General features: G+C 42.6%; 1 protein-coding gene across 3 annotated transcripts in view; it reads right to left on the reverse strand.

The window, feature by feature from the left end:
* Positions 1-13,026: 13,026 nt before the first annotated feature.
* The window catches only part of TTC7B (tetratricopeptide repeat domain 7B), a 130,627-nt gene continuing 118,955 nt past the window's right edge, over positions 13,027-24,698 (reverse strand). For all 3 annotated transcript variants that reach the window (XM_009280774.2, XM_009280775.2, XM_019472515.1), the window contains one exon: positions 13,027-14,026. In XM_009280774.2, coding sequence (XP_009279049.2) covers positions 13,805-14,026 — 222 coding nt within the window. In that variant the 3' untranslated portion in view covers positions 13,027-13,804. The remainder of the gene's footprint in view (positions 14,027-24,698) is intronic.

Here is a 24,698-nt window from a genome sequence, read left to right on the forward strand (position 1 = left end):
AACCTTTTTCACATCAAAACAACTACCCATTTTGTCTGACATGGCCTCCCCTTCATTACCCCCCCAACCACTACTTGCTCCTAGATCTGTGTATCCACTTAGATATACAGGCTTTCTTTCAATTATGTGGTTTTTTAATTTAAATTTGATTTTGAGAAAGAATGAGATGAGCTCCAAGTAACAGAATGTGATAGCTCTGTAATATTACACGGCATTAATCTCAGCAGTGAGTGGGAGCAAGACACTGAGGGATGCGCAGCCTGAGAAAACCGGGGAGGCTCAGTAAGTAGCAGGAGCATATAAAAGCAGACAGCTTGGGAAGATTTTTGGAAGAGAAATATCAGTATAAAGAAGGCAGACAGGAGAAAGACAACCCAGGCCACTTCCAGGGCAGACCTTTCAGTGAGTGCCAGCAGCTCTGTGCTGCTGGATGTGGAATTGTTTTATGGGTTTCTCTCATTTCCAGGCTCTTGAAAAACTATTGTCTAGTGCCTGACCTAACGGGAAGTGCAACTGCTCAAGACAGGGAGCACATCCAAGAAAAAAAAAAGAAAAGCAAAAAATTAAATTCAGAGGTTGGCTTTTCCTATTTTTAGCTTCTCTGCAAGTTATCCGGAGATGCATGCAACTTATTTTGGAAGATTTAGGAAGCAGAGGGTGTTGCCAGTTTTTGCAGTATAAAAAAACAAATGTGCTGCATTTCTTGTGACAGATGATGAGCTGCAAAAGATACCTAAATAGGCAGCGGCATTAAGGGAGGCTGTTTTTAGACGGTTGCATTAAAGATTTTTCAAGTAAAAGCTGAAGCACTTGCCTCTTTAATGTTAAAAAGAGACACACAGAGAGAGGGAGAGAGAGGGACAGAGACCCAACACATGCGTGGTTCTGCGGCTGGGGTCATCGGTTGTGTAACTGCTCAGAAATTAATGAATTGGGATGCAGTTGTAAAGGTGCTTTGCATTTCCAAACCCTCCCATAAGACTCCTGCAGCAGGAATCTTGTCACTGAGGGTTTGCCCATGTTGCAGGCAGGCCAGGTGAAACCATTGCCCAAGACCGGCTCCCTTCCCAACCTCGTTACGCGCCGCTCCGTTCTCTGGCCTGACCCACTGGCGAGCTGCAGTCTGAGCTCTGCAAAGAGCCATCGTGAGGCTTTCACTGAGTTCCCACCTCTGTTTGAGGTCTAGCCCCCCCCGGAAGACGAACAGAGCTTTAACCCCAGTCTGTGGCTGTCTCGGATCTCTCTTCTGTGCCTTATTGCGCAGACGCGAAGAACTGGATTTTGCTTTCCTCTGAACCATTGTGGCTCACTGACTCCAACTGAGTTGCTCCTGATGGAGAGCTAAAACTGTCCCTCACCAAACGCAGCTATGCCTGATGCACATAGGCTCCCTCTTTCTTCTAGCTGCATTTCCTGCTAAGGGCTTGTTAGCTCCCCAGTACATTTTCTTTTTCTTGGTCAAACCAGGAATCCGGCCGAGGTGCCATTCCCTCGTGTGAGCTCTAGGAACATCAGGGTTCTGGAGGTAAAGTCGTGCCAGAAGGTCATAGCCAAGGGATTTGCATTGTATTCAGCCAGGAGGTTATTGTCCGCTATGCTCAGGCACTAATTGCTGACAAGACTATGTGTATGTAACACATCTTGTTTCTTATCATGTAAACAAGTATTTTCTTGGCCTTGGCACTGGCAGCCAAAATGCGATTAAAATTCAGTGAGTTTCCTCCTCTCCCTGGTAGTGAGCGTTCCCACCGAGCCAACGAAGGCAGCCACCCGGCCAGGGCTGCGACCCAAGCTGTAGCCTGGACAATAAATTCTGTGAAGGAAGATGCAAACCTCCGGGAACGGCCCGTTTCCTTGGAAGGTCTGCGGAGCCTGTTGCTCAGAGGACCCCGCTGCATCGCTTCGGCAAGGAAAAGGCAGTGCTGCCCCACAATGGACAAAAGGGATGCAATATCCCGAGGTCTCTTTCAGCATCAGATTTCTGACTTCAAGGGAGGACAGGCTGAAAAAGAGACAGATATGTCTCTGCTGATCCTGCCTGCACCCTCTTGAAATGCCTTAAGTCTGCACATCAGGGCTTCTGTTGATCACCTGTGGGGCAAAGGAGGAATTGCTCAGCTCCTTGGTGCAGACCTTGGATATGGGGGAATTTGTTTCTCTGTTATTCCTGTCCTCCAGTGATGCAGAGGAGTGTGGCATCAGCAAGTGACGGCACGTGAAGAGGCTGGGTTGTGTTCCCAGCAGTGTGCTTGCTAATACCTGTGGGCTTTCAATGATGTGTAGGAGGAATTATATTTTCCAGCCTAGGTTGATGGAAACCACTACACAGCTTTTCCTTCCTTCCTTCCTTGCTTCCTTGCTTCCTTCCTCTCTCCCTCCCTCCTTTCTCTCCCTCCCTCCCTCTCTCCCTTCCCTCCCTCCCTTCCTTCCTTCCTTCAGCTTGGGGGGGTGTCTTTTACTTCCTGTGGTCACCTGGGAATCGCCATGAACAAGTCCCAGGCTGCCACAAAGGACCTGAACATGAGCAAGGCCCATGGGGCTCCCCTGAGCACTTCCTGCACGCAATACGATTTTGACTTTCACCAGCCTCCTGTAGACTTGGGAAGTGAGGCATGGATGCCCCCACGTCCCCTTGCTGCTCTCTTAGCTGGTCTCAGTCGGTCGAGGGGTCCAAGCTCATATCCCGGGTGGATGCTAATTTATGCAGGAAGGCTTGCTCCTTTGGCAGATGTTCTGCATTTCACTACATCAGCCACTCAGCTGTCAGCAGAGAGGGCAACATGCATATTCAGAGCCTCCTTTAATGTCAGCCATTGCAGAAAGCATCTGCCGCTTGGCAGTAACTGCTTGAAATGCTGGGCGGCTATCAGTAACACACCTCGGCGCACTCTGTGCAAGTGGGGCAGCTCCCTTGCAGGCCTCTTCAATCTCACTCCATTTATTAGAAGGGCTGATTACTCTGATCTCTGCTCTGGGAGGTTTTCACTAGCAAGCTAGATGGTGAATTTACAGTCCACCAAGTGCGGCCCACTTGCACCCTATGGGCCTAATGAAATTTAAGCTTTTCTTCTAGAAGATGGCTTAATGCACTTCTTGCAAGTTCCTTGCTCAGTGATTGCCGGTATGCCTCTTCCCATGGCCAGCACGCTGCAGCAAGCGCATGGGGACGTTAGCCTGGTTACCATGCATTAGCTCCCTCAGGTAGTTGTCCATGGACGTACAAAGGTGGTCAAAGGTGATCAAAGGTGGTTGTTAGTGTCTTCCATCTTATCCTATAAAGCTTCTAGCTAAAGCTGAGAAAACAGTAAATACCTAGCATGTAAGGGCCTGAGTGCTCTGCTAATAGCAGTGAAGCAGGAGTTTGTGCACGTGCAAGAAATAGTCGATATAGTTGAAGTACCATATTTGTGATTTTTTTTTTTTTTATTTACTCAGGCTTCCTGGCTTGTAATTTCACCTTTACCAAGTGCTGGAGGCTTGTGGAGTTGGAGTAAACAGCGCTAAGGAACCTAGAGCATGTAGGCAATACATAAATCTAGATGCTGGTGGCATCTCATGGGTGAAGACTTTCTTGATCTTGCTGGAGGAGAATAACTGGAATCATTGAGGTATTGCTCTTTCAGGATGCTCCAGACTTGAGCACATCAGAAACTATCAGAAGACAGTTACTGAAACTATCATAACATCGCCTTCACCCAGTGTGCCGGTGTTGCTGGGGCTTTCAGCTGAGACCTGGGCAAAAGCTGAGCTGTTTATTACTGCCTGAGGTTACGTTCATTCATGGGTATTTTATTCCTCAGGTCTAGGAGGTTGAAGGGCTTCACTGTGTCACACTGGTTTCTTCAGGATGCTGACTAGTTATTGTGCTTCTCAAGATTACCAGGCTTGCTTTTCCAAGGCAGCCAAGCCGTCCCAACCAAGAAGGACATAGATGTGTCTTGTAGAACATAATTTAAGGATAAGCATATGTATAGAGTGACACCCAGAAGTGTCTTTCACAACAGCAGGGTCAGCTCACATGAATCAGTGTTCCTGATGCAGTGCCTCACTGCAGGTTCACTACACGGGACAGCTTTGCTACGCGCCACTTTGCAGCTCTGGTAGTACAGAAGGTGTCCGATCTTCAGCCACTGCACCAGTAACAGGACTGTAAGAGCTTTGTTGCTAAGGGATGGCCTCAGCACAAGTTTTTGTTACGAATGCTGTGCATCTGTCTGACACAGTGATGTGTACAGAGCAGTGACAGTTGTAAGTCGTCACCAACTGTGGCTACCAGTGGGTTGCAACACTCCAGCAGCTTGTCCGCCTCTGGCTCTGGAGCAGGGAACTGGCTGTGCTGAGTGAGGTGGCTCGGCTTAGCAGGTACCTCCCTTTGGGGGCACAAGCGCGGCCTCAGCCCAGCATCGGCTGCCGTTTCCGCACTGGGGTGATGGATGAGGGTTACTGTTGGCCATACCTGGCACTAACTTGTGAAACCTCTCAAGTCTGTCAGCCTGTGGATTTGCTCCAGGCAGACTGCGAACCTCAATGCCATTTCCACTCCCCCCTGCAAGGTTTAGGGTTTAGTTAACAAATCCTCATCTCCCCCAGATGGTAACCTGGAGTTAACACAGGCACCAGTGGTCCTGCCCAGCTGAACGCACCGGGAATGCCGGTGACCATTCAGGAGAGCAACCTGCACTTCCAGGAGTCAGCAGGCTCAAAGCACTAAAAGTCCCTGAGCATCTCCTGGTCAGCTGGGAAGTTTGTGTGACCACCGCACCGCATGCGGCCGGAGGTGCTCAGGTTGGGCCCATTAGACATCTGCTTCCTACCCTTAAAGCTTCAGCCCTGCTTTGCCGCAGTCCTCTCGGGCTTGGTGTGCAAATGTGCCCAGACGATGCCTGACATGGGGCACCAGCACAGCAGTAACAGCACATGGGCACGGCTGCAGCACCCTTTGCCAGCCCTGCTGGAGCCTGTACCCAGGCTACAACAGCCCAGAAGTTACCGCCTCCGCCCAGTCAATAGGATGGTTCAGGTCTTGTCTAATCTGGGCTGGGAGTGTTTGGACCCACAGCTCCCACAGCATGGGGGAAGGCAGTCAATCAGCAGGGTAAGGAGGGAAATTTAAGAGAAAGCACCCCCCTTTCGTAGCTAGCTGTCCTGCAAGGAGGAAGACAGGGTTCACAAAGGCTAGAGAGTGTACAGAGTAAGGCCCTTGCCAGCAGCCTAGAGAGTAAAGCTTGGCAAGCACGGAGTCCCTGACTTGTGAAATACATATGCTTTTTTCTTTTTTGTAAGTCAGTGACTAAGATAAAGCTCTAAAACTCACAGTCATTGATACCACAGTAAAATTTCTGCAAAAGATTCAGAAAACCTGAATTTTACCAAATGAGGAAAACTGGCAATTTTAGGACCATCCAATATAACTCTGATGCTGTCTAAAACAAAGCTTAGTGCAGAACCAAGCTGAACCTGAATGCTGTAGCTCTGGCCATAGCACCATACCATGTAATTTTTCCTGCCTCTCTTCTCGCAAGCTATTTATACCACCCCCACTTCATGTAGGCTGCAGCTGCCGCTGTGCCTGAGCGTCTCGGGCGGAGTGAGTTGCTCTCTGGAGGATGCTTTCTTCTAGGAATCAGGACACAAAAGCCGTTGGAGCGTATTGTTCGGCATCTCCCAGTGAAACGGGAAATTGAGGACAGAGAGCAGGATGGAGGCAGCGCTTGTCACTGATCCACGTTGCCCTTTGCACGGAAAGGAGGCTGAAGCATCTGAACATGAGAAGAGCATTGATATACGCTTAGTGGGGAGTAGAATAAAAAGGGGGCAAAATCTACGTCTGCTTTTGAACTGCTTACAAAAAGGCTAACGCGCACTTCCTCCAAGATGGCAGAAAGTCCAGCTTTCCTGGAGCATGTGCCAGCCCCCAGGAGCAGTTGTTAGCTGTCTTATGACTGTCCCCGCTAAATTAGTGGGAATGGACTACTTCTGAATACTTCTGAAAATGTATTATTTTCTCACCTTTGGCTAGAGCCTTTTAGGCATTTAGCTGCTAGGTGGGTAAGTACATTCGGTGCCTCAATTCCCAGATGGAGTGAGGCTGTTTGGGCAAAACCCTTGCTTGCCATGTGTTCGTATAGCCACACCACAAGGCTGTTAGATCTCTGGGTGTTACAACAGTGCGGGCTTGTTGTGCACCAGGATTATCACCTGGAGAACACCTCTGGTGTAGGCAAGGCTTGGCATAAGTCCCTTCTCTTTCAAACAAGAGTAAGATCCACGGGTGGCCTTGCTCTCTAAATGTAGCTAAGACTGCATGCCCAATACCGCAGTATATCACACCCAGTGAAAATCCTATTAGAAACGTCTGTGAAGGCTGGATGCTGACAGAGCTATCTCTTGAGCACGGCTAGACTGCAGGGATGGTCAGTCCATCATGTGCCAGAGCAGTATGTTACTATTGGCCTAATTTAGACCTACGGCGAGAGAATGATTAAAAAACTGCAATCCACAATATGTAGCACTGAATGTTTGGTAGTGATAATGGCCAAGAATCACAAATTAAGTTCATTTTGGGGCCAGGAAAGGAAATAGTTGTGCAATAGCATCAGTTCCTATTCAAATTCTCTACAGACAGGGAATCAAGGTCTGAGATAAGAATCACAGGGTGAGGCTGATACGCACTGAGGTATGTTGGCCATGGCAGTTGTTTTGGGTCTTCTCAGTTGTGACCTATATGATCTGTTCCTCCTTTCCTTCAGCATTTCTAACAGGGCTGGGAGCTCTGGGTCTAGGCTACTGTTAGACACCCACTTATGAATTCTCGTGGTGCATTTGTAAGCCACAGTGAGCAAAGTCCACATTATTTCTGAACAAGAACATCCACATAAGCATGTAGTATATTCTTACGTTACAGATTATCTGCATCACAGTTGTAATGAATGCATTTTAACTTCCCTGAGCATCTCCATTATCACCCAGTCTCTATTTTTCAAACTATAATGTAACAAGAGACATCAGTAGTATAATACTTCAGGCTACTATTAACAGCAAAGGCACCTCAGCTGGGAACAGAAACCCGCCATGCTCTTTCCTATTGTGTTTCTTAGGGCAGGTGTGGTGCTCTGCAGCCAGGATGGCAAAACTACCTCGCAAGTACATGTGGGTGAGACCCAGCTGGGAACTGCCAGGCCAACTAACTTGCGCTCAGCCACCCTACTTCACCCTTTGTTTTGATGAAAACAGCGAGGGAAACAACAGTGCAGGTTCTCAACAGGCATAATCCAACCTACCTAATTGCTGGCTATTTCTGAAAGGGGCTCACATTGCCTCCCCACTTCCACTGCCTCCTCTGCAGTAAAAAACCAACCCCAAAAGTAAAGGCCATGAGCACGGTGAGCTGGTCTGGCTCACCCTGTAGCCTCACATTCACCAGATGTAACACAACAGGAGCAAAGCAAATGCAGGGACAAGGTCTCCTGTTCAACAGCAGCTGCTGCTGGTTTGGGTCAGGCATAAGATGAAGTTGCACCATAACCTGGCATCCAAGTCATGTTGGTTAACCCTTTCTGCTGCTGAAGCTCAGCCTTGCAGTACACGATCCTTCAGGTGAAGCCTCTAACCCAAAACAGACAATGAAAAACATGCCAGAGTTCTCGGACAGTAGAAGATGGAAACTGTACAAAGGTTTGTTTGCATCTGCTGGTGGGCCCTCTCCGGGGCTTTTCATAAGCCAGAGGAGCTTGTGCCTACTCCCTTTTTTATTTTTAATCTCTCAGACGCCAATGCTGGCTGACTCAGCACACATCATGAAGCAATTGTTCGCAAACAGGTGTGTTGTGATTCACTGCTTCATGCGGTGCTGCCACCCTGTGCAACTCCCGTCCGGGGAGGCAGGGGCAGTGGGCAGGAGCACCTGCTCTAGAAACCTGGCTTCTTGCAGGCTGGTCACCAGCATGGGGAAGTACCACAGAAGCAGGGCAATGGGATCATGAAGCAAGTGGGACTTATTCCTGAAGCGCACATGTGGGAAGAAGTGATTTTAGCCTAAGAGCGTGTAGGTCCTGCGTCAGTGAAGGCAGTCGCTGGGTGCTTTGGTCATAGGACCTGCCCTGCAGGTTGCAGGGTTCCCCTTCCAGCACCCAGGATTTTGTTACCCTAAATGTTTGTTTGCAAAATTAAAAAGAAGAAAGAAAAAAAAAACCCCTTCTGGAAGGGACCCTTAAAAAAAATAAATTGTTCAGTCAGAAGATTGCTGTTTTACTCCGGATAAAGAGCTATTTTTGCAAGGCAGTCGAAAGGGAAGCAACTTGTTATGTTTTATGGCCTCTGTTGCCCCCTCCAGTCCTACATTAGTAGTCGGTGCTGTTTGGAAGACAACAATCCTGGGAAAACCTGCACTAATAATAATGTCTCAGGCTCATTATTTGATGCACATCTGACACGCATTGGAAGTGAAAATTGGGGTCAGAATTTCCTTTTCTGGCACTGCCAACTTTCTATTGGAAAGCAAAGCCTGTTTATAGAGGAGACAGCTTTATAGGAGCTGAAGTGAACTCACAGAGGAACTTCGAGTCCTCTCAAAACTTTCTGCCATAAGTGTAAAATGCACCTGTAACCTGTGAGCATGTGTATGCATGTGTGTAGAAAAAAATTACACTTAAAAAAATCATAAGTAAGTCCATTTCTCTCTTTGGTGGCAAGCCTGAGGGCACACATGCTGATCAGATGTTTGTTCCTCAGCTGTACCAACCGGAGGGAGCCCCAGCTTCATCGTCTTCGCGGAGGAGGGGGGCTCAGCTATAGAAACAAACAGAAAAGCACTGACTCCACACCTTTTTAAAGCCACGTCACTATGGTAATAACCAACAAATATTATTACTACCTTATCATGGCTTATGTCTACTGATTATTTTTTTCAAGCCAGCTAGACAGGGCGCCCTCAGCAATTTCATACTGAAGAGTGTCACTTTCCTGGGGAGGCAATTTTAGAGGCAGAGAGGGAGCCAAGAGCTAGACACGCTACTCCAATGCAGACGGGGAGAGCAGGCCGTAGAGATTTATACCTGGATGAAGCAGACAAGGGTAATCTCTCCTACAGAGATGCCCGCCTCATGTTAAGGACACAAAGGAAAAGAATTCAGCACAACAATGACACATTTCATCAATCCTTTAATGTCCAAAATAAATAAGTTTTTACACTCAGTTCCTCCAAATAAGTTTTCTAAGTGGAGGCATATTTAGAAAGGCAAAAGCATTCTCCCTCCTACCTTTGGGAGCTTTGCTGTGTGCTCCTGCTGTGCCTTACGGACTGCGTCCAAAAGATCACATCTGTCAGCCGTTGTACTCTGAAAACGTCCCGGCAAAAATGACAGTACAGTGGTGTCTAGTGCTTGTTCATCCCATGGCTGGGTACGTAACAGGAGCCGGACAGAAGTGGTTACATGTTTTCAAAGGATTTAGAAATTAAAAGGTACAGTTTTCTCTCTTTGAAATAATAATTAGGAAGACTAGGCACTTGGGCTACAAAGGTGCTTTAAACCAGGAACTAGAAAGGCCAGGTGACCAAGGTGGTGGCAAACCAGCGTATCAGGACCATGCCTCCCTGAAACAGGGAAGAATGAAGTCTGGCCAGCACCCACCCCACACGCACTCTTCTTCCCCAAAAGGCTCGGGGTTGCATTTCTTTCTGATTCTCTTTAGGTTTAACTTCACTGTCGCATCTCTTCAAGCCCACTTGCTGGCTTTGCAAGTCTGAGAGACTCCCATCAAGTTTCACGTAATCAGCAACAACAACCACGCAGGCCAAAAGCTGAATATTCACTATCATCTTCCCTACTGTCCACGAGTAGGATTCTTACCAGCTAGTCTTTTGTGATAGTATAGATGCTTGTGGAAGTGCAACACATTCCAGCATAGCCCGCTGGTGGGATCAGAGAAGGTAGTTTGGAGATAATGAGGTTAAATAGATGAAATGCTGGAGAAGTGTACTTGCTGAAAGCATATTTTAGCATACAAGGTTTTTAACTTGATGCTAGAGGAGAGAGAGGATGACTGCCAGATTGACGGTTAAGAAAAAAGTCATGTTAACTGACAACTGAACAAACAAAAAATTAGCGAGGTAAATCTGGAACTCTGATATACCCAGGCTTATACTATCATTCCAGAGTAGAACAGTCTACTCAGGACTTTTAAAAATAGCCTTTGATGTTTAAAGTGCATATAATTAATGACAAAAGTTTTCAAAGATACAGTTGGATTAGTTCTGCTTGAACTGGTTCTCATTTCTGTGATTCTCTATCAATCATGAAAGCAAAAAAAGAAATGAAATAATTCGTGGAGTAAAAATGGTTATCTGCACCAAAATTAGAGATCAACTTTAACCAATTACTTGAATGGTAAGTTTTCTTACTGTAAGCACTGCAGAGTCAGACCTTTTATCATGTGCAACAGAGATTGTTGTTACACTCTAGCACGTGCTTAATACAGCAAATGTTAATCATTTTGAGTAGCACAAGCACACTGCAGAGTAAGGGAAGTCTCCTCTGAAACGTGCTATTCCAGTCTTATGGATGAGAGAAGTGTACCTGATGCCTGTTGAAAGGCTGGAGAACTCAAGCTTGTGCAACTTGTCATTATAGTGAGAGTGCTTGACAATGCAATTTAATAACCGTTTTAAACTGATGCAAGTACGGGCTGCTGTGCGGAGGGGAAGTCCTGTCTTCTCTTGTGCGTGTTAGTGTTACTACTTGTGCAGTAGATCAGATGAAAGAACTACCTGAAGCCTTTTCTAGGCTTCTAGTCAAAGCTTAGTAAAACCCTGGGACAAGGGAGCAAGGGGTTGGCTTAGTTTTCAGCTGCATCAGCCCCTGATTTATCTCACCATTCATCTGAACAGCTATTATTTCTGATACAGGCTGGGGGAGCAAGAGCACACATAGATCTGTGTATCCACATAGAGATTTGGTCAGCCACTGAGTCCAGGAGCAACCCTCGTGCAGATGACAGTGACCCACTGGCACCAAGGGGAATCCTTCCCCGGCCCTGGCTGTTCACATGGGCATCGCTTGCTGGCTGAGCTGTGAGCAGAGACTGAGATATCAGAGCAGTCTGAGAGTGGATTGCAAAAGGCAGATCTTTCTGTATATCAACTAAAATAAATATAAAAATATTCTTGGCCTTCTTACTCGAGTTTAAAAAAAAATAAATTACAGCTGTAAAACCTAGTAACTTTTTTTTAAGTTGAAAACTATGTTTAAGCAAGTGTTGTTTAATTCATATGCTGCAAGGATTTCCACTTCTGACTGAAAATTCCTGAATGTACAGTCTTACAGTGATAATTCATTTTTAAAAATAGGTAGCTGAGGCTACTCCCAAGAGGTAGAAGCTTGTGGATTTACAGTGAAACTGATTCCAGCGTAAGAAAAATAAAACAGATACTCAGGTTCACCTGATATATACACCACAGCAGTGACAACTTCTCCACTAATAAAAGATATGACACAATTAGACTGCTAACCTTTCCACTTTGGGAGTTTATCAAAAGAGGCCAGGACTGTAAATTAAATGAGAAGAATCAAAGATAAATTCTGCTATTACAGAATTGTCCTATTCACCACTTTTGTCTGAAGCTCTCTTGAGAAAGACCACCAGTCTCAGATCTAGGTGCAAACTGCCTCGTTAGAAAAGCTTTGATATGATAATAAGGTGAATAAATATTGTGAAGGAGCACATCTGTGAAAGGTATTACAAATTCAAGTAACTGAACTGTGATAGCAGAAAGGCTCAGGAAGAATTGAATTAAACAAATAAAGGTTTTGCAGCATCTTTTGGTGCACCAGGTACCATACAGTGGGTGCTAAAAGACAGCAGGGCCAGAGCATGTGTTATGAGCTGGGACTAGAAAAGAGAGAACAGTTGGCAAATAGAAAAGAAAAAAAAAAGCCAAGGACAGTAGGAAGAAAACATGCAAAACAGGCACTTTAAAAGGGTAAGGAAAACTTTGATGTTTTCGCAGTGAGCAAGATGACACAATTTCTACTGGCTTTTAAATAGATTTGAAAACACTGCCTATTACAGCCTTTTGGTCCATTTTACAGAGAACGTACAGTCTAAGCACTAAGCAGATACAATCTGAAAGTAGCCTCAGCCTAAAAGGCACATGAAATGCTAGGGGGGGAAAGAGAGGCAAAAATGAAGAGCTCCCCCAAGTTTAAGTCTTCTGCGATTTGGAGATTCTCACTGGAGCGCGCAGAGCCTGTGTCGCAGTGAGGATCCTCCGTGCATTTGAGGTGAGTAAGCTCTCTGGTGAGCGACAAAGAAAAATATTTGCCCTTTTTTTCCTGAATCATCTGCTATCTTGTGCTAAGCACTTTAAAACAGCTTCTTGTGACAAATCAGGCAAATACCAAGGAGCACCCAGTCTAACGGGAACCTGGAATTCTTCCCAGGCTCCATACGAGCCCAATGTTGTAAATGAGCAGACACTAGACTACCCCAGCTCACGCACCCTGAATATTCATTGCAACGAATGACTCTTCTCCACGCATCCCAGGGGAACTATGGCAAGTATTTGTCTACTAAACATTTGGCTGTATTACTACTTATATGGCAGCAATATGTTACCAGCCAACTTTTCCTTCAAGGGACGCAAAGTGCAGGAGATGTTGAGAAAGAACTACAAAGACAGGTAAAGAAAACTGAATAATAGTCTGTAAATATTTAACATGCTCTTCCCAAGCACTACCAAGGTATACGTAAACATCCACGTATTATGTAGAGGCAGAGTAATCTGGCTTCATCGAGAGCTGGAGTGGAAGGAATAAAAAAGGAGAAGTGAAGATTTAAGGAAACCTGAAATCTAGGATAACTACCATTGGCAAAGAGTATAGCAGCTTCTTTTCTCTAGACTGGCCTCAGGGCATTTGATTTTGGTGTCATTCATCTTCGAGGCCAGTCAGCCACAGGCCCCGCATCATGAAAATGCGTTCAACAAGCCATCTATTTCCCCCTGGGTTCTTAACCAGGACACAGGAAAGGTTCCATTTAAAAATCATTTTATTATTAACATAATCTTCCCATTTAGGCAAGTGTGGGTCATGTATAAGGAATGTCGGTAAATATTCCATTTGAGGCTTCTTTTTACATATTTCCATTGATAAATAAACTCTGAATTCACATAAAAAAGTTAAACTTAAATAACTAATATATTTTTTGTAACAGGCATACGTTGGTAAAATATAAATATTCTTGTACTCAGCCTTTGCTCTAAATAGAGATAACAGTTAGCCACACATCACAGTTATTAACAACTAAAAACAAGAACTCAACTGATTTTCTGGCCTGGACTAAAATAAAGATGGAAACAGAAAATTCACATTTTGACTTTGGGCCAAAAGAGGTTGAGAGGCAGAAAGAGAACAGTTTTATTAACAGCCTTGTTAAAAATAGTCTGCTCTCCACTGAATTTTAACTTATTCTACATTTGGTAGTTGATTCCATTATAATTTTATGTAACACTCAAGTATCACTAACAAAATATGGCACATCATCCATGAACAATATAACGATGTTTTAAAACTACCAGGGCAAAAATATAGGCGATATGAGTGATTTGGTTCTGGCTAGCCATTTTATCCTCTCAGTCTAACGTTAATATATTGCATCACGTCACTGTTTTGGCCACTTTCCCGCAAAAGACTGGAGTTTGTTACCTGTAGCTCTAAAGTTTTTCAAACTAACCAGTTACCAGGCAGCCTGATACACTGGGTTTCCTCACCCAGAAATCAGACCAAAATTGGTTGATCAAGATGCCCTCTCAAAGGACTCTGGGAATGATGGTAAAAGGGACCACGGGACTGCTAGCTTCAAGCTCCAGCGCTGTCAGGAAGCATTCAGTTGCGGCATCATCATTGCCTTGAGCCTGCAGCACCTCTCCCAGGCCATTCCAGACCTCATGGGCCGTGGAGTTCACCTGGACGGCATCTCTGAGAATCTTCTCTGCCAAGCTATAGCGCCCGAGCTGGTGAAGTATCAGAGCCTGCAAGAAAACAAAGGAAAAATGGTTAAGATTGGCCAGTAGGACTTTCCTGAAGCTAAAATGGTATGTCGCAACAGTGAAATAAGCATAGGTAGGCTCTTGGGTTCAAAGAGTTACAGACTATATAATACTTTTTTTTTTTTTTTTTTTTTTTTTTTTTTTTTTTTTTTTTTTTTTTTTTTTTTTTTTTTTTTTTTTTTTTTTTTTTTTTTTTTTTTTTTTTTTTTTTTTTTTTTTTTTTTTTTTTTTTTTTTTTTTTTTTTTTTTTTTTTTTTTTTTTTTTTTTTTTTTTTTTTTTTTTTTTTTTTTTTTTTTTTTTTTTTTTTTTTTTTTTTTTTTTTTTTTTTTTTTTTTTTTTTTTTTTTTTTTTTTTTTTTTTTTTTTTTTTTTTTTTTTTTTTTTAATAAGAGAAACAACCTGAAACAGGACTGGAGCAGGCTACTCCACACCAACAAGGAGTTAAGTGGCTTTGGACAGGAAACAAACACACTGAAATGCAAAAACTGAGTTGAACAACAAAAACTCCACCCAACCACCAAAAATCAGTAAGTACCTGACCTTTTGTGGCAAGCTTCCGTGTCTGAAGTCCTACTAAGGTGTGTGCCCTGAAGTGTTCGTATCCTGCCTGCGCATCTCAGCACCCAGCTCATGTCTTATAACATCTGAGATCATACACACGGCACCATCGGCTCTCAGGGATGGCAGTAACAGAACCGAATTCAGCCCAGTGGGCAACAGCCATGGTATTTGATTCAACCTGTGGAACGGGAAGTGTGCTGGGACTAATACTGCACCAGTAGTGTATAAAGATCCAGCAGGCAGATAACTTCCTCAGAAGCTTCCTAGACACAGATTCTTCATCTTCCTCTGCGGGACGGGATCCAATTCAACGCCACACAATCCAAGAGGATGTTCAAACCCACTAGGATATGGGCTGAATGAGGCAGTGGAAATCTCCATCTATCACATTCAGCTACGTTACTGTGCCAGAAAAGTCGTGGAATGACCCAGTAAGAGAGCTTTATTCCGGGATTATAATAATCCTAACAATGTTATGCTTTTTTACCTTGTGATTCTGTATTGCAAAATGCATATGGACCACAAATCTTTGTTTTCCAGGGAGGTGTCCTGATTACATGCTCACAAATTCCTTGTGACTTCTCCCCTCCCAGCCCCCACTCCTTGGACCATGATTTCTTTTATTTCTCTCTGTACATCTGTCCCTCAAATCCTTATCAACCTGAGTGCCGGTGTTAGAAAGTACTGAAATTCTATGCAACCCCTGAATTATCCACCATGTTTCTGGAATGCTGCCCATCAGGCTGACTTTCAGCATGGGCAGACTGCTAACTCCATCCTACAGAGCAACAGAGCAGACCATGCTCTGAAGAACAATATAAAGAGCACTGTATAGTATTGGCAAGTAAATAAATAAATAAATGCAATGAAGGCTAATTTCTATCAGCCTAGCAGATGTTCTCACATAAAGGTGCTAGAGGGCTTTTCTGGTTTTGGATTTTTTTTGAGCTGTCAAGTGAGTCAGCATTTCCAGAGTGAGTGAACAGTACTTCCAATCCAAAAATCAGATAACTCTCAGGGTCGGTGTTTTTTCCCTGCAGGAAAGTGATTGCCAGTGACTGGTGGGTATCAGATGTGAAACTACAAAAAATGAAGCAAGGAGGTGGAATATATAAAGGTGGTTTGGCTGCATGCACCTAACCTTAGTAAAATTAAAATGTTCTTAATTTTAGAGACAAGAGTCTTTAATTAATTTTCAAAAATCTTCCTTTTTTTCTGTGCAGATTTGTATATTTCATACTAATTAAACATGGGAGTTCTCTGAATACTGGTAATACTTTTTTCCACAAATATGCCAGACTGTTTTCCCTGCTTGCCAAGGATACAAGCTGTTCTTTTCATGACCAAAGGAAACAATCAAATTTTGCAGACATAAGCCTGCTGATAGGAAGAGAAACACATTATGTCACATCTGCCCTATTCGGTACGGGAAAAACGCGTAGCTGAGATTTTCCAGGTGATAGAACTAGAGCAAATACTAGCTATTTGCCTGCTGTTATACTTTTCTAAGAATATAAGCTATTTAGCACTAGTGAAAGATCCGCTCTTGCATGGGCAATCAGGTTGCATCCTGTACCCTCATGTTTTGAGGGCACAGTTTTTTGGACGGAGACTCTCCCAAAAGTCAGTCTTTCACTGGTGTCTCAGGCTGGGATGGTATGAAGACTCCTGCCATGGGTAGCAGCACTGGGGCAATGAGCTTTGCTTCCAAAGAACCAATGGAGAGAAAATTAGACTCCTTTCATGCAGAGCATCAAAAGGACAGTGACATTTGGTTGCTATAGCTGCGGGCTGAGCTCAAACAAGCAATCTAGAGAAAGAAGACATAATACCCTCTGATTCATTAACTCTCTCAGAGTGATGGTCAGATGTCATGTACTGTTAGTGTCCAGTTTGTAAACCTCCTTCCTGGGTGACTTCATTAAAATTCTGAGGCACAGAACATTTCAAATCGTTTGCGCTCCTTGCCCGACTTTGCCTTATTAAGCATTACACTACAGACCACGGGAAGAAGGAGCAGGCATGCCTATCACACAGCAACATCCTTCAGTGACCTCGCACCATCACCCATCCACAAAAACTGACCTCCAGTTTACCAGCTGTCAAGCATATGCTTGCTCTCTGTACTAAACCCTTCAGGAAAAAAAAACCAAAAAACAAACCACTACCCAAAAAACCCTAAAAAAACCCCAAAACAAAACTCCTCTAAGATTTCCCAGAAATCAATACAAATTATCCTATTCCTTCACTGTGTATTTTCCTTTGCTTCCTAACTGGAAACAAAATCTCGAAGCTACCAGTTCTGGCCTTTACCTATTTAGCAGCAGATGTACAGACAACATTTATCTGCAGAATAATGTTAGGTCTCTTGCTTTATGGCTGGAGATGGGCTTGAACAACACATCAACTCTGCAGAAACACAGAGGGGTACCTAAGTAATATGTGGTTCACACCTTCAGACTTGGCATGTTAGTTTAAAACCTAAACAGAATGCCTTCTCCCTATATCCTCTTTATAAACAGGCACATAAACTTAAAAAAAAAAAAAAAAATCAGGATTTTGGAACCTGAATCAATTAGAAAAACTGCTATATAATCATTTGAGTAAATAGTAAGAAATACTAGTAGGAAAACACCCATTCTACAAAAGATGATGAAAACAGTAAGTTCCTAAGGAATTACACAAATCTAAGGCAATCTATTTTTTCTTTGTACATTTTAAAATGCTGCAGAGGTGTTTAAGACAACTGTTGGCATCCTGCTCGGAGAAAGCAGGATCTTTCCTGCTATTGCATCTCTTTCACTAGCTCTTTCATGTGGAAGACCGATAAATTTATGACATTTGCTTCTAACACAGTTATAAAAGCTTCTAATGTGTGTGGCCTTCTTCATTCTGTAGCTCAGTACAAATTTTGTTTATTACTTTTCCCCATGTTTGGTTTGCTGAGAATTTTGGGGTTCTTTTGTTTTTGGGTTTTTTTTGGCAAACTACTGATCCCCTAAGCGTGTTAAGGCTTCCAGCTTCTGTCTGTTCAGGATGTCTTTATGTTGTAAACTCTCTAAGCAAATCTTATTTTTCTTTTAGCCAGTTCTACATTGTAGAGGTTGATTTTGTAAGTCAAAAAACTCCAACAGAAAACTCTAATCAGAAATGGCATAGGCAGAAAGTGAAGGGAATCTCTGAGGAAACAGAGACTTTTTTGTGCCATCATCACAAGAAGCGAAAGCAGTGCTTCATGTCTCCGACTTGTTGATATTTCTACCAGTCATTTTGAATAATCAACAGTACTCATAGGTTGTGGAGTTCAGATGCTCTCTGCTCAGGGAAAGGTCAACAGCCCTCTACAGCACCCAGGCCATCGCTGAGGCTCAGAGCTGGGAGTAACAGGGACTTCTCAATTTCAAGAGCCTACAGGGGCTGGCTTTCTAAAAAAGAGTATTACTGTGTACTGCCTGTGACAGGGAGGTACTGTAGTTACTACCAACAAGGTTCTATACAAGCTTTACATCACAAAAGAACAAAACACTCTAGGAATTAATAAAAAGGGGGAAAAAGTGCTTCCAACTTTCTTCTCTGCGCAGGTTATTTTCAAGATCTTGCCGATTCTTTCCTCATCCAGCCTGGAGTCACAAAGTCTCCCTCTAGTTGGTCAATGATTTTACATGTGTTTCCTCCCTCGATCATCACCCTTACACTTCATTTTACATTACGTTTTTATAATGCTCAGCCAAACAGGGCCCAACCCCTGACTGAAGGCCCTTGGCACTGTTGTCAAAACAGAAGTAATTCGTTATTTATTACTCAATATCTCCTAGGTACCTACACAAATACAGCCCAGAAAAACAGCTATTGAGTCTGAACAGACAGAAATGTCTTAATGTACCACCCAAAACATTTGGCTGAATAACCTTCATTTATACTTATCTTGCATGCGTTAAGGAATGGGGATTATGTCTTCTGTATTTTGGATACTGTCTTAGGACTAATCATGTGTAGTGTTTTAATTAATGACACATTACAAGAATTATGAGAGTGGTGATACAATTAGATAAGAAAAAGTTAAGAGGATACGATAGAGAAAGCAACAGGCTGATCATGAGAACTAGGATAACAGAAATACGGCAAAAGTCAGTAAAACACAGTGGAAAATAACACAACAGTAAGACAGAAGTTCTGCAACATGATGGAAGCCTGTCAACCAAGCAGCTTGGGAGAAGGACTTGGATGTATGAGGCAACCCCAGGATGACAGTGTGAAAGGGTGCCAGCGTGAAAGAGGAAAACTCAAGTGACATCAGGAGAGGTTTCGAGTAGAGAGAAAGACTTTAGCAGCTGTGCTGTTCACAGCTACAGTAGGGCCTCCTCTGGCACCTTGCGTAGTCTCCTCTATTCAACAAAAGTTACTCAAACTGAACGGGCACAGAAAATGACTATTGAGACGACCAATAAAAATCTTAATTTACAAGAGGAGACTAACAGACTTGGTTTGTTTAACCTAGCAAATCAAAAGCTGAGAGAAGATGAAGTTACTTGCTATAAAAACAGTAGAGAGAACAGAATAGAGTAGAACTATTTTAGTTCGAGAATAATGTTGGCACAAGAATACATGTGTATAAATTGGCTGTGAGTAAGTTTACCAAAAAAAGGTGAAAACATTCCTGGCAATTGGAGCAGAGAGATTTTGGAACAGTCTTCTACTCGCAGTAGCAGGGTGCGAAACAGTGTTAAGACCGAGTCCTACAGGAAGAGCTTACACGCTCTGATGGTTATGAGGAGGAGACTTGTCTAGAGGGCCAAGGGAGCTTCCACTACTCCTGTTCCACTATCAGGTTCTCCCTCAACTGCCTTGAGAGGAAAGAGAATGATAGCATTTTCATGCCTATATACTATTACTACTTGATGCTTCTGTTTTAAGAACAACTTTCTCTTGATTCCTTGGGTCACACTGCAGAAGCAGATGCAGAGAAATGTCCAACTAATGAATGCAAAGATTAAAAGGCAAAATTATGGTAGGTACCCAGCTTATTTCTGAAAGAAGAAAACTAGTATGACAAAATCAATGGATTCTGAAATCTTCAAATCCATGAGGCCTTTTTTTTAAAGCGAACAAACAAACAACAAACCCCACACCATATTCACAGTCTTTTGGGCACAGAAAGATGCATAATGGAATTTTAAATGCATGTAAGACAAGATGTTTAATCAGCATTCACTTCAACAGGACCTAAATCCTTACTCCACCTAGATAACTTTCAGTATGTCATTACACATCTATCTGTATCCTTTATAAACAAGATATGTTTAAAATTTGGTCTATGGTGATGGCACAATAAAACCAATAATTACAATCAATACCTTCTGCAATAAGCCAGAATTATACTTTGATATATAATGGACATGTCAAAACTATATTTTGGCATAGTTATTTTTCCCCTTGCAGTTCAACATATTAAGGTTATTTTTCATTAGCTAAACATAAGCATTTTTAAAAAGGAAAACAGTCAAATGAATTCTAATTTCCAAATGCAGCTTTACACAGTTTCCAACTAAAACCTTCAGTTAGCAAATGCATCATTATTTATTAATAAAATATCATCACAGAGAATCTGAACAACATGATACAATAAGCAATTGTATAAAGCCATAATTGCTTAAATAAGCATGTAGTGTAGTCTTCACTACAAAGGTATCTTTTTTTCCACAAATGGGCTTTCTCTCTTTGCAAATTAACCTGTCATGATGATTAACCAAACAGTCAATGGAAAACACACATCTAGAAAAATAAACACGGGACAGAAATGGAAAACTACTTAAATAACTAATTTCTGATTTTGAAAACATGATTAAAACTAGCCATTTAGAGGAGTCTAGTAAGCTCATTTTTTTAATTTGCTTTTAGGCAAATGAGAAGCTAACATTTAAATTTTTTCCATGGAACTAACTTTTAAAAAATTAAAGCCATAATTATCAGCCATTGTATGTCTCACCAAACCAGAGCTTTATCATAAAATGCTAAACAAGATTTGCAATAACTGCTCCCCCCCCCAAAAAAAAAAGAAAAAAAAAAATCACTGTGGTTTCTTCCACGTGACTAAAAATTTCTGCTCAAGAGAGCTGGAGCTTTTCTTAAGGTTTAACCGCCTGTCTACTTCTCCATCCCTCCTGGAAAATAAACAGTTCTCAACAGAAGCACCACTTGAGATTTTTACCTTTATTCGTTTGATATCAAGAGGAAAAATTTCATTTTCTCTAAGAAAAATATAGACCGTAGGTGGGAGATGTTCTCAAAAGCAATGAAATTTATTTCAAAGTGCAAAAAATATAATGGGAACTTTGACCATGAGTCCATTTGCACTTTTGCCTTCTTCAGAGAGGATGCTGAACTCTCAGCACTGAACTCTCTCGTAACTCTGCAGAGAAGAAAACTGGTAACTGGGAGAAATGGAGAGTATGAGAAGAAGAAATGTGGCCGACCTAACGTGAAAAAGTATCAGAGACGCTCACCATGTTTAAGAATCACAGCCTGTTGACCTGCAAAAGACTCAACTACGGAGATTTGAGTTCTACCAGATAAGCTATTAATATTAACTTTTTCCTAGTAGGTCTATTACATGACTTGTTTGCTAAAAAGCTTCTAAATTTGTATGATGCAGACCTTATTTAGCTAAAAAATACCCCTCAGAGCTAAAAGTTTCCCTTGCAAAAACAACAGCTATAAGCAAACATTATAAGCATATGAAAATAAAAAATGGACTGATTTTGCTTTTAATGATGAGAGCTGGGAGACAGAAGAACAGCGGAAATACTACTTGCCTGTTCGCTGATGACCTGCTGAAGCCCAATAAGCTAGCAGCTGCAAACCTATAATCAGATATAGAGCTATACAGATGTGAAAAATAACAATTTTTTAAAAGTTACAATAAAAGGCCTAAAGAACCCACTACATCTAACTCCCAGTAATTTTCCCAGTTCATTATTTTATTTTTTTAAACAAGTCCCAGCCTGCCTAAGAGACAAGCAACTCTCAAGCGTGGTATGCAGAAAGACATGATAGAAACATCCCATCTTATCTAAAAAACTTGAAAATCAAGGATTATGACCATAAACAGTTACAAAACTGTTAATATGCAATGTATGCATTTGCATTGCAAATCCATATGCACTGTAATTTTAGCATCACAAAACTGCCCCTTGTTACATGCTGCTTTTTCAGCCTATTTTGCATGTGTTAAGGTGGCTGCTATTTTCAAACAAATCTATCAAACTTGAAGGTTTACCAGAGACTTGACAGTGTTATGCTATAATAATGAAACAGAAGAAGTGTTAGTGAGGCAAAACGGGAAGAATTTGTCATGATATATGGAAAAATAAGTAAAATTCTGCTGCTGATATTTCCCATCCTCTGTGATAAAAATACGCATTTTAAATATATTCTATAATCAATATTTTACACTTATGTAGAGTGAAATAGCACATTATTTATATACTACGCTCTCCTATTTTCCTTTTAGCTGATGAATTTGTGCTGAAACATGCCTTTGCAGAAGAAATCATTTATTAACTCCTTCTTTCGAAGGCATACACCAAGAACAGTTGCATGTTTAGTCATTGTGAGTAACTATTTTCTGCAAGTGTGAAAAAATTGTGACACGGTGCATCAGTTTGAAATAAGCCATTCCATCAGAAAAACGATGAATAAACATAGTTCTGTCTGCAATGACAGACACAAGATGCATTTTAATGCAGGGATTTTGAAGGGTGTCCATATTATAAGGTCTAAAAACAACTGGATTGACCACCAACATTTACCAGTAAAGATAATTTTCCATAAACAAATATTTTTTTGAATTGGAAAAGAAACTGCAACATATATGTAATTTGTTTCCAAACTGCAGAATACAAAACTACTTATCTCATTTTCTCTAATAATGCAATTCTTTGAATAATAAAAAGTGTGTTTTTTCAAATATGCTCAAAATAAAACTTCCTAGCAGCTCAGTATGGATTTTTTTTTTTTAAAATGAGGACAACCAGCTAATAAAACTACTGATGATGACTCACTACACCAAACCAAAGCAACTGATGAACAAATATGACCCTGTGCCTGCAGCCAACATTTTTTTTCATTGCCTATCCCAAAACATTGCCTGTTCTATGTGTCCCTTCCTGCCTCGCCCCCCTCACTTGCCTTCCTCGCTCCCCAGCACACCCAGAAACTGTGTGCTTTGTGTCACCTCTGAAGCAAGCTCCCAACCCCAGTTTGTTATTTCTTTACCCTTCCCCCAATGCTAACATACCCCCTGAGGTATCCAATTGCTTCCCCTGCTGCAAAACACTTGTTGCTAGGAGAAAACCTACCGCTTGGCAACAGATTTTTAAAACAACAATTTAGGCTTTGTTACTCACTGAAGTTTACATTGCCAGTGTGAAATAACGAACATGCATGGTTGTTAGTGCATCTGTGTATTTATAACCCCCTTGAAAATGACTGACCCCTTCCAACAGGGATGTGCTTGCCTTTTGGTTCGTTACTGTTCACAGCCGATAATGCAGAAAGGTTCAAAGTTGAAGTTTGTTTTTTAAAATTGCTGATCATAGCCTTCCACTGAGATGGAAGCTCTTGGGGGACTTCTCTTCCTGTTAAGACAACATGATCTTGCAATCGTCTGCTGTAATTTTGATTTACACTTTACATGACTGTCGTATCAGCTTATAAAACCAGCATGACTACCACACTATATTGCAAGAACTAATTTGACTATAGCAAGCACACTGGAAACAAATAGAACACCTTACTGATAGAATGAAACAGCTAGGGACTTCAGAGATTATCTAACCTTTTATCTCCATCTGAAAATTATACTGAGGGTCTTATTTCATATGCTGTATCTACAAACACTAAAACAACGACAATTCTCCCTTCAGAAGTCAGATGGCTACAGCTCTGGCAAGTACTGTGTCAACACTGGTATCAGGGAATAATTAAATACCTTAGTCCTCAGATAATGGCCAGTCCTGAATTTGGAGTACTTGTCATCCGGTGCAAACGTTTAACACGTCCTCCCAGCTGCGATACCATGACACTGAAGGTTAGGTGATTCGTCTCTCGACCACCTTCCTCCATCCGGAAGCTCAGCAGCACTGTATCTTCCCTCCCCTCCCTCCCAGCACACATCACCTTTCCCACAAACGAGAAAAGAGGATTTCCCAGATGTACACCATCCTTCAAGTACATACACCCGCAAAGAAAACAGGTCCTGGAGATCACAGCTACAGACAGTGCTGTTTATGAAATAGGCCTATAGTATTTCATTAATTCAGTATATTCTTGTATATTGTCATTCATACACTCACCCCTTTTCCCCTACATAGACATTTTACAGATATAAGTGCATGACCTGATTACAGTATATTCACTACTGAAGTCCTACCATTTTATCATAGAATCATAGAATCACTGAGGTTGGAAAAGACCTCTAAGATCATTGAGTCCAACCGTCAACCCAACACCACCACCCACTAAACCATGTCCCTAAGTGCCTCATCTACTCGTCTTTTAAATACCTCCAGGGATGGGGACTCAACCACTTCCCTGGGCAGCCTGGTCCAATGTTTAACCACTCTTTCAGTAAAGACATTTTTCCTCACGTCCAATCTAAACCTCCCCTGGCGCAACTTGAGGCCATTTCCTCTCGTCCTATCGCTAGTTACTTGGGAGAAGAGACTGACACCCACCTCGCTACAACCTCCTTTCAGGGAGTTGTAGAGAGTGATGAGGTCTCCCCTCAGCCTCCTTTTCTCCAGGCTAAACAACCCCAGTTCCCTCAGCTGCTCCTTGTAAGACTTGTTCTCCAGACCTTCCACCAGCCTCGTCGCCCTTCTCTGGACACGCTCCAGCACCTTGACGTCCTTCTTGTAGTGAGGGGCCCAAAACTGAACACAGTATTCAAGGTGCGGCCTCACCAGTGCCGAGTACAGGGGCACGATCACTTCCCTACTCCTGCTGGCCACACTATTTCTGATACAGGCCAGGATGCCATTGGCCTTCTTGGCCACCTGGGCACACTGCCGGCCCATGTTCAGCCGGCTGTCGA

The sequence above is a fragment of the Aptenodytes forsteri genome, unplaced genomic scaffold (assembly GCF_000699145.1).
Source record: "Aptenodytes forsteri isolate BGI_AS27 unplaced genomic scaffold, ASM69914v1 Scaffold193, whole genome shotgun sequence".
In the NCBI taxonomy this organism is placed as follows: domain Eukaryota; kingdom Metazoa; phylum Chordata; class Aves; order Sphenisciformes; family Spheniscidae; genus Aptenodytes; species Aptenodytes forsteri.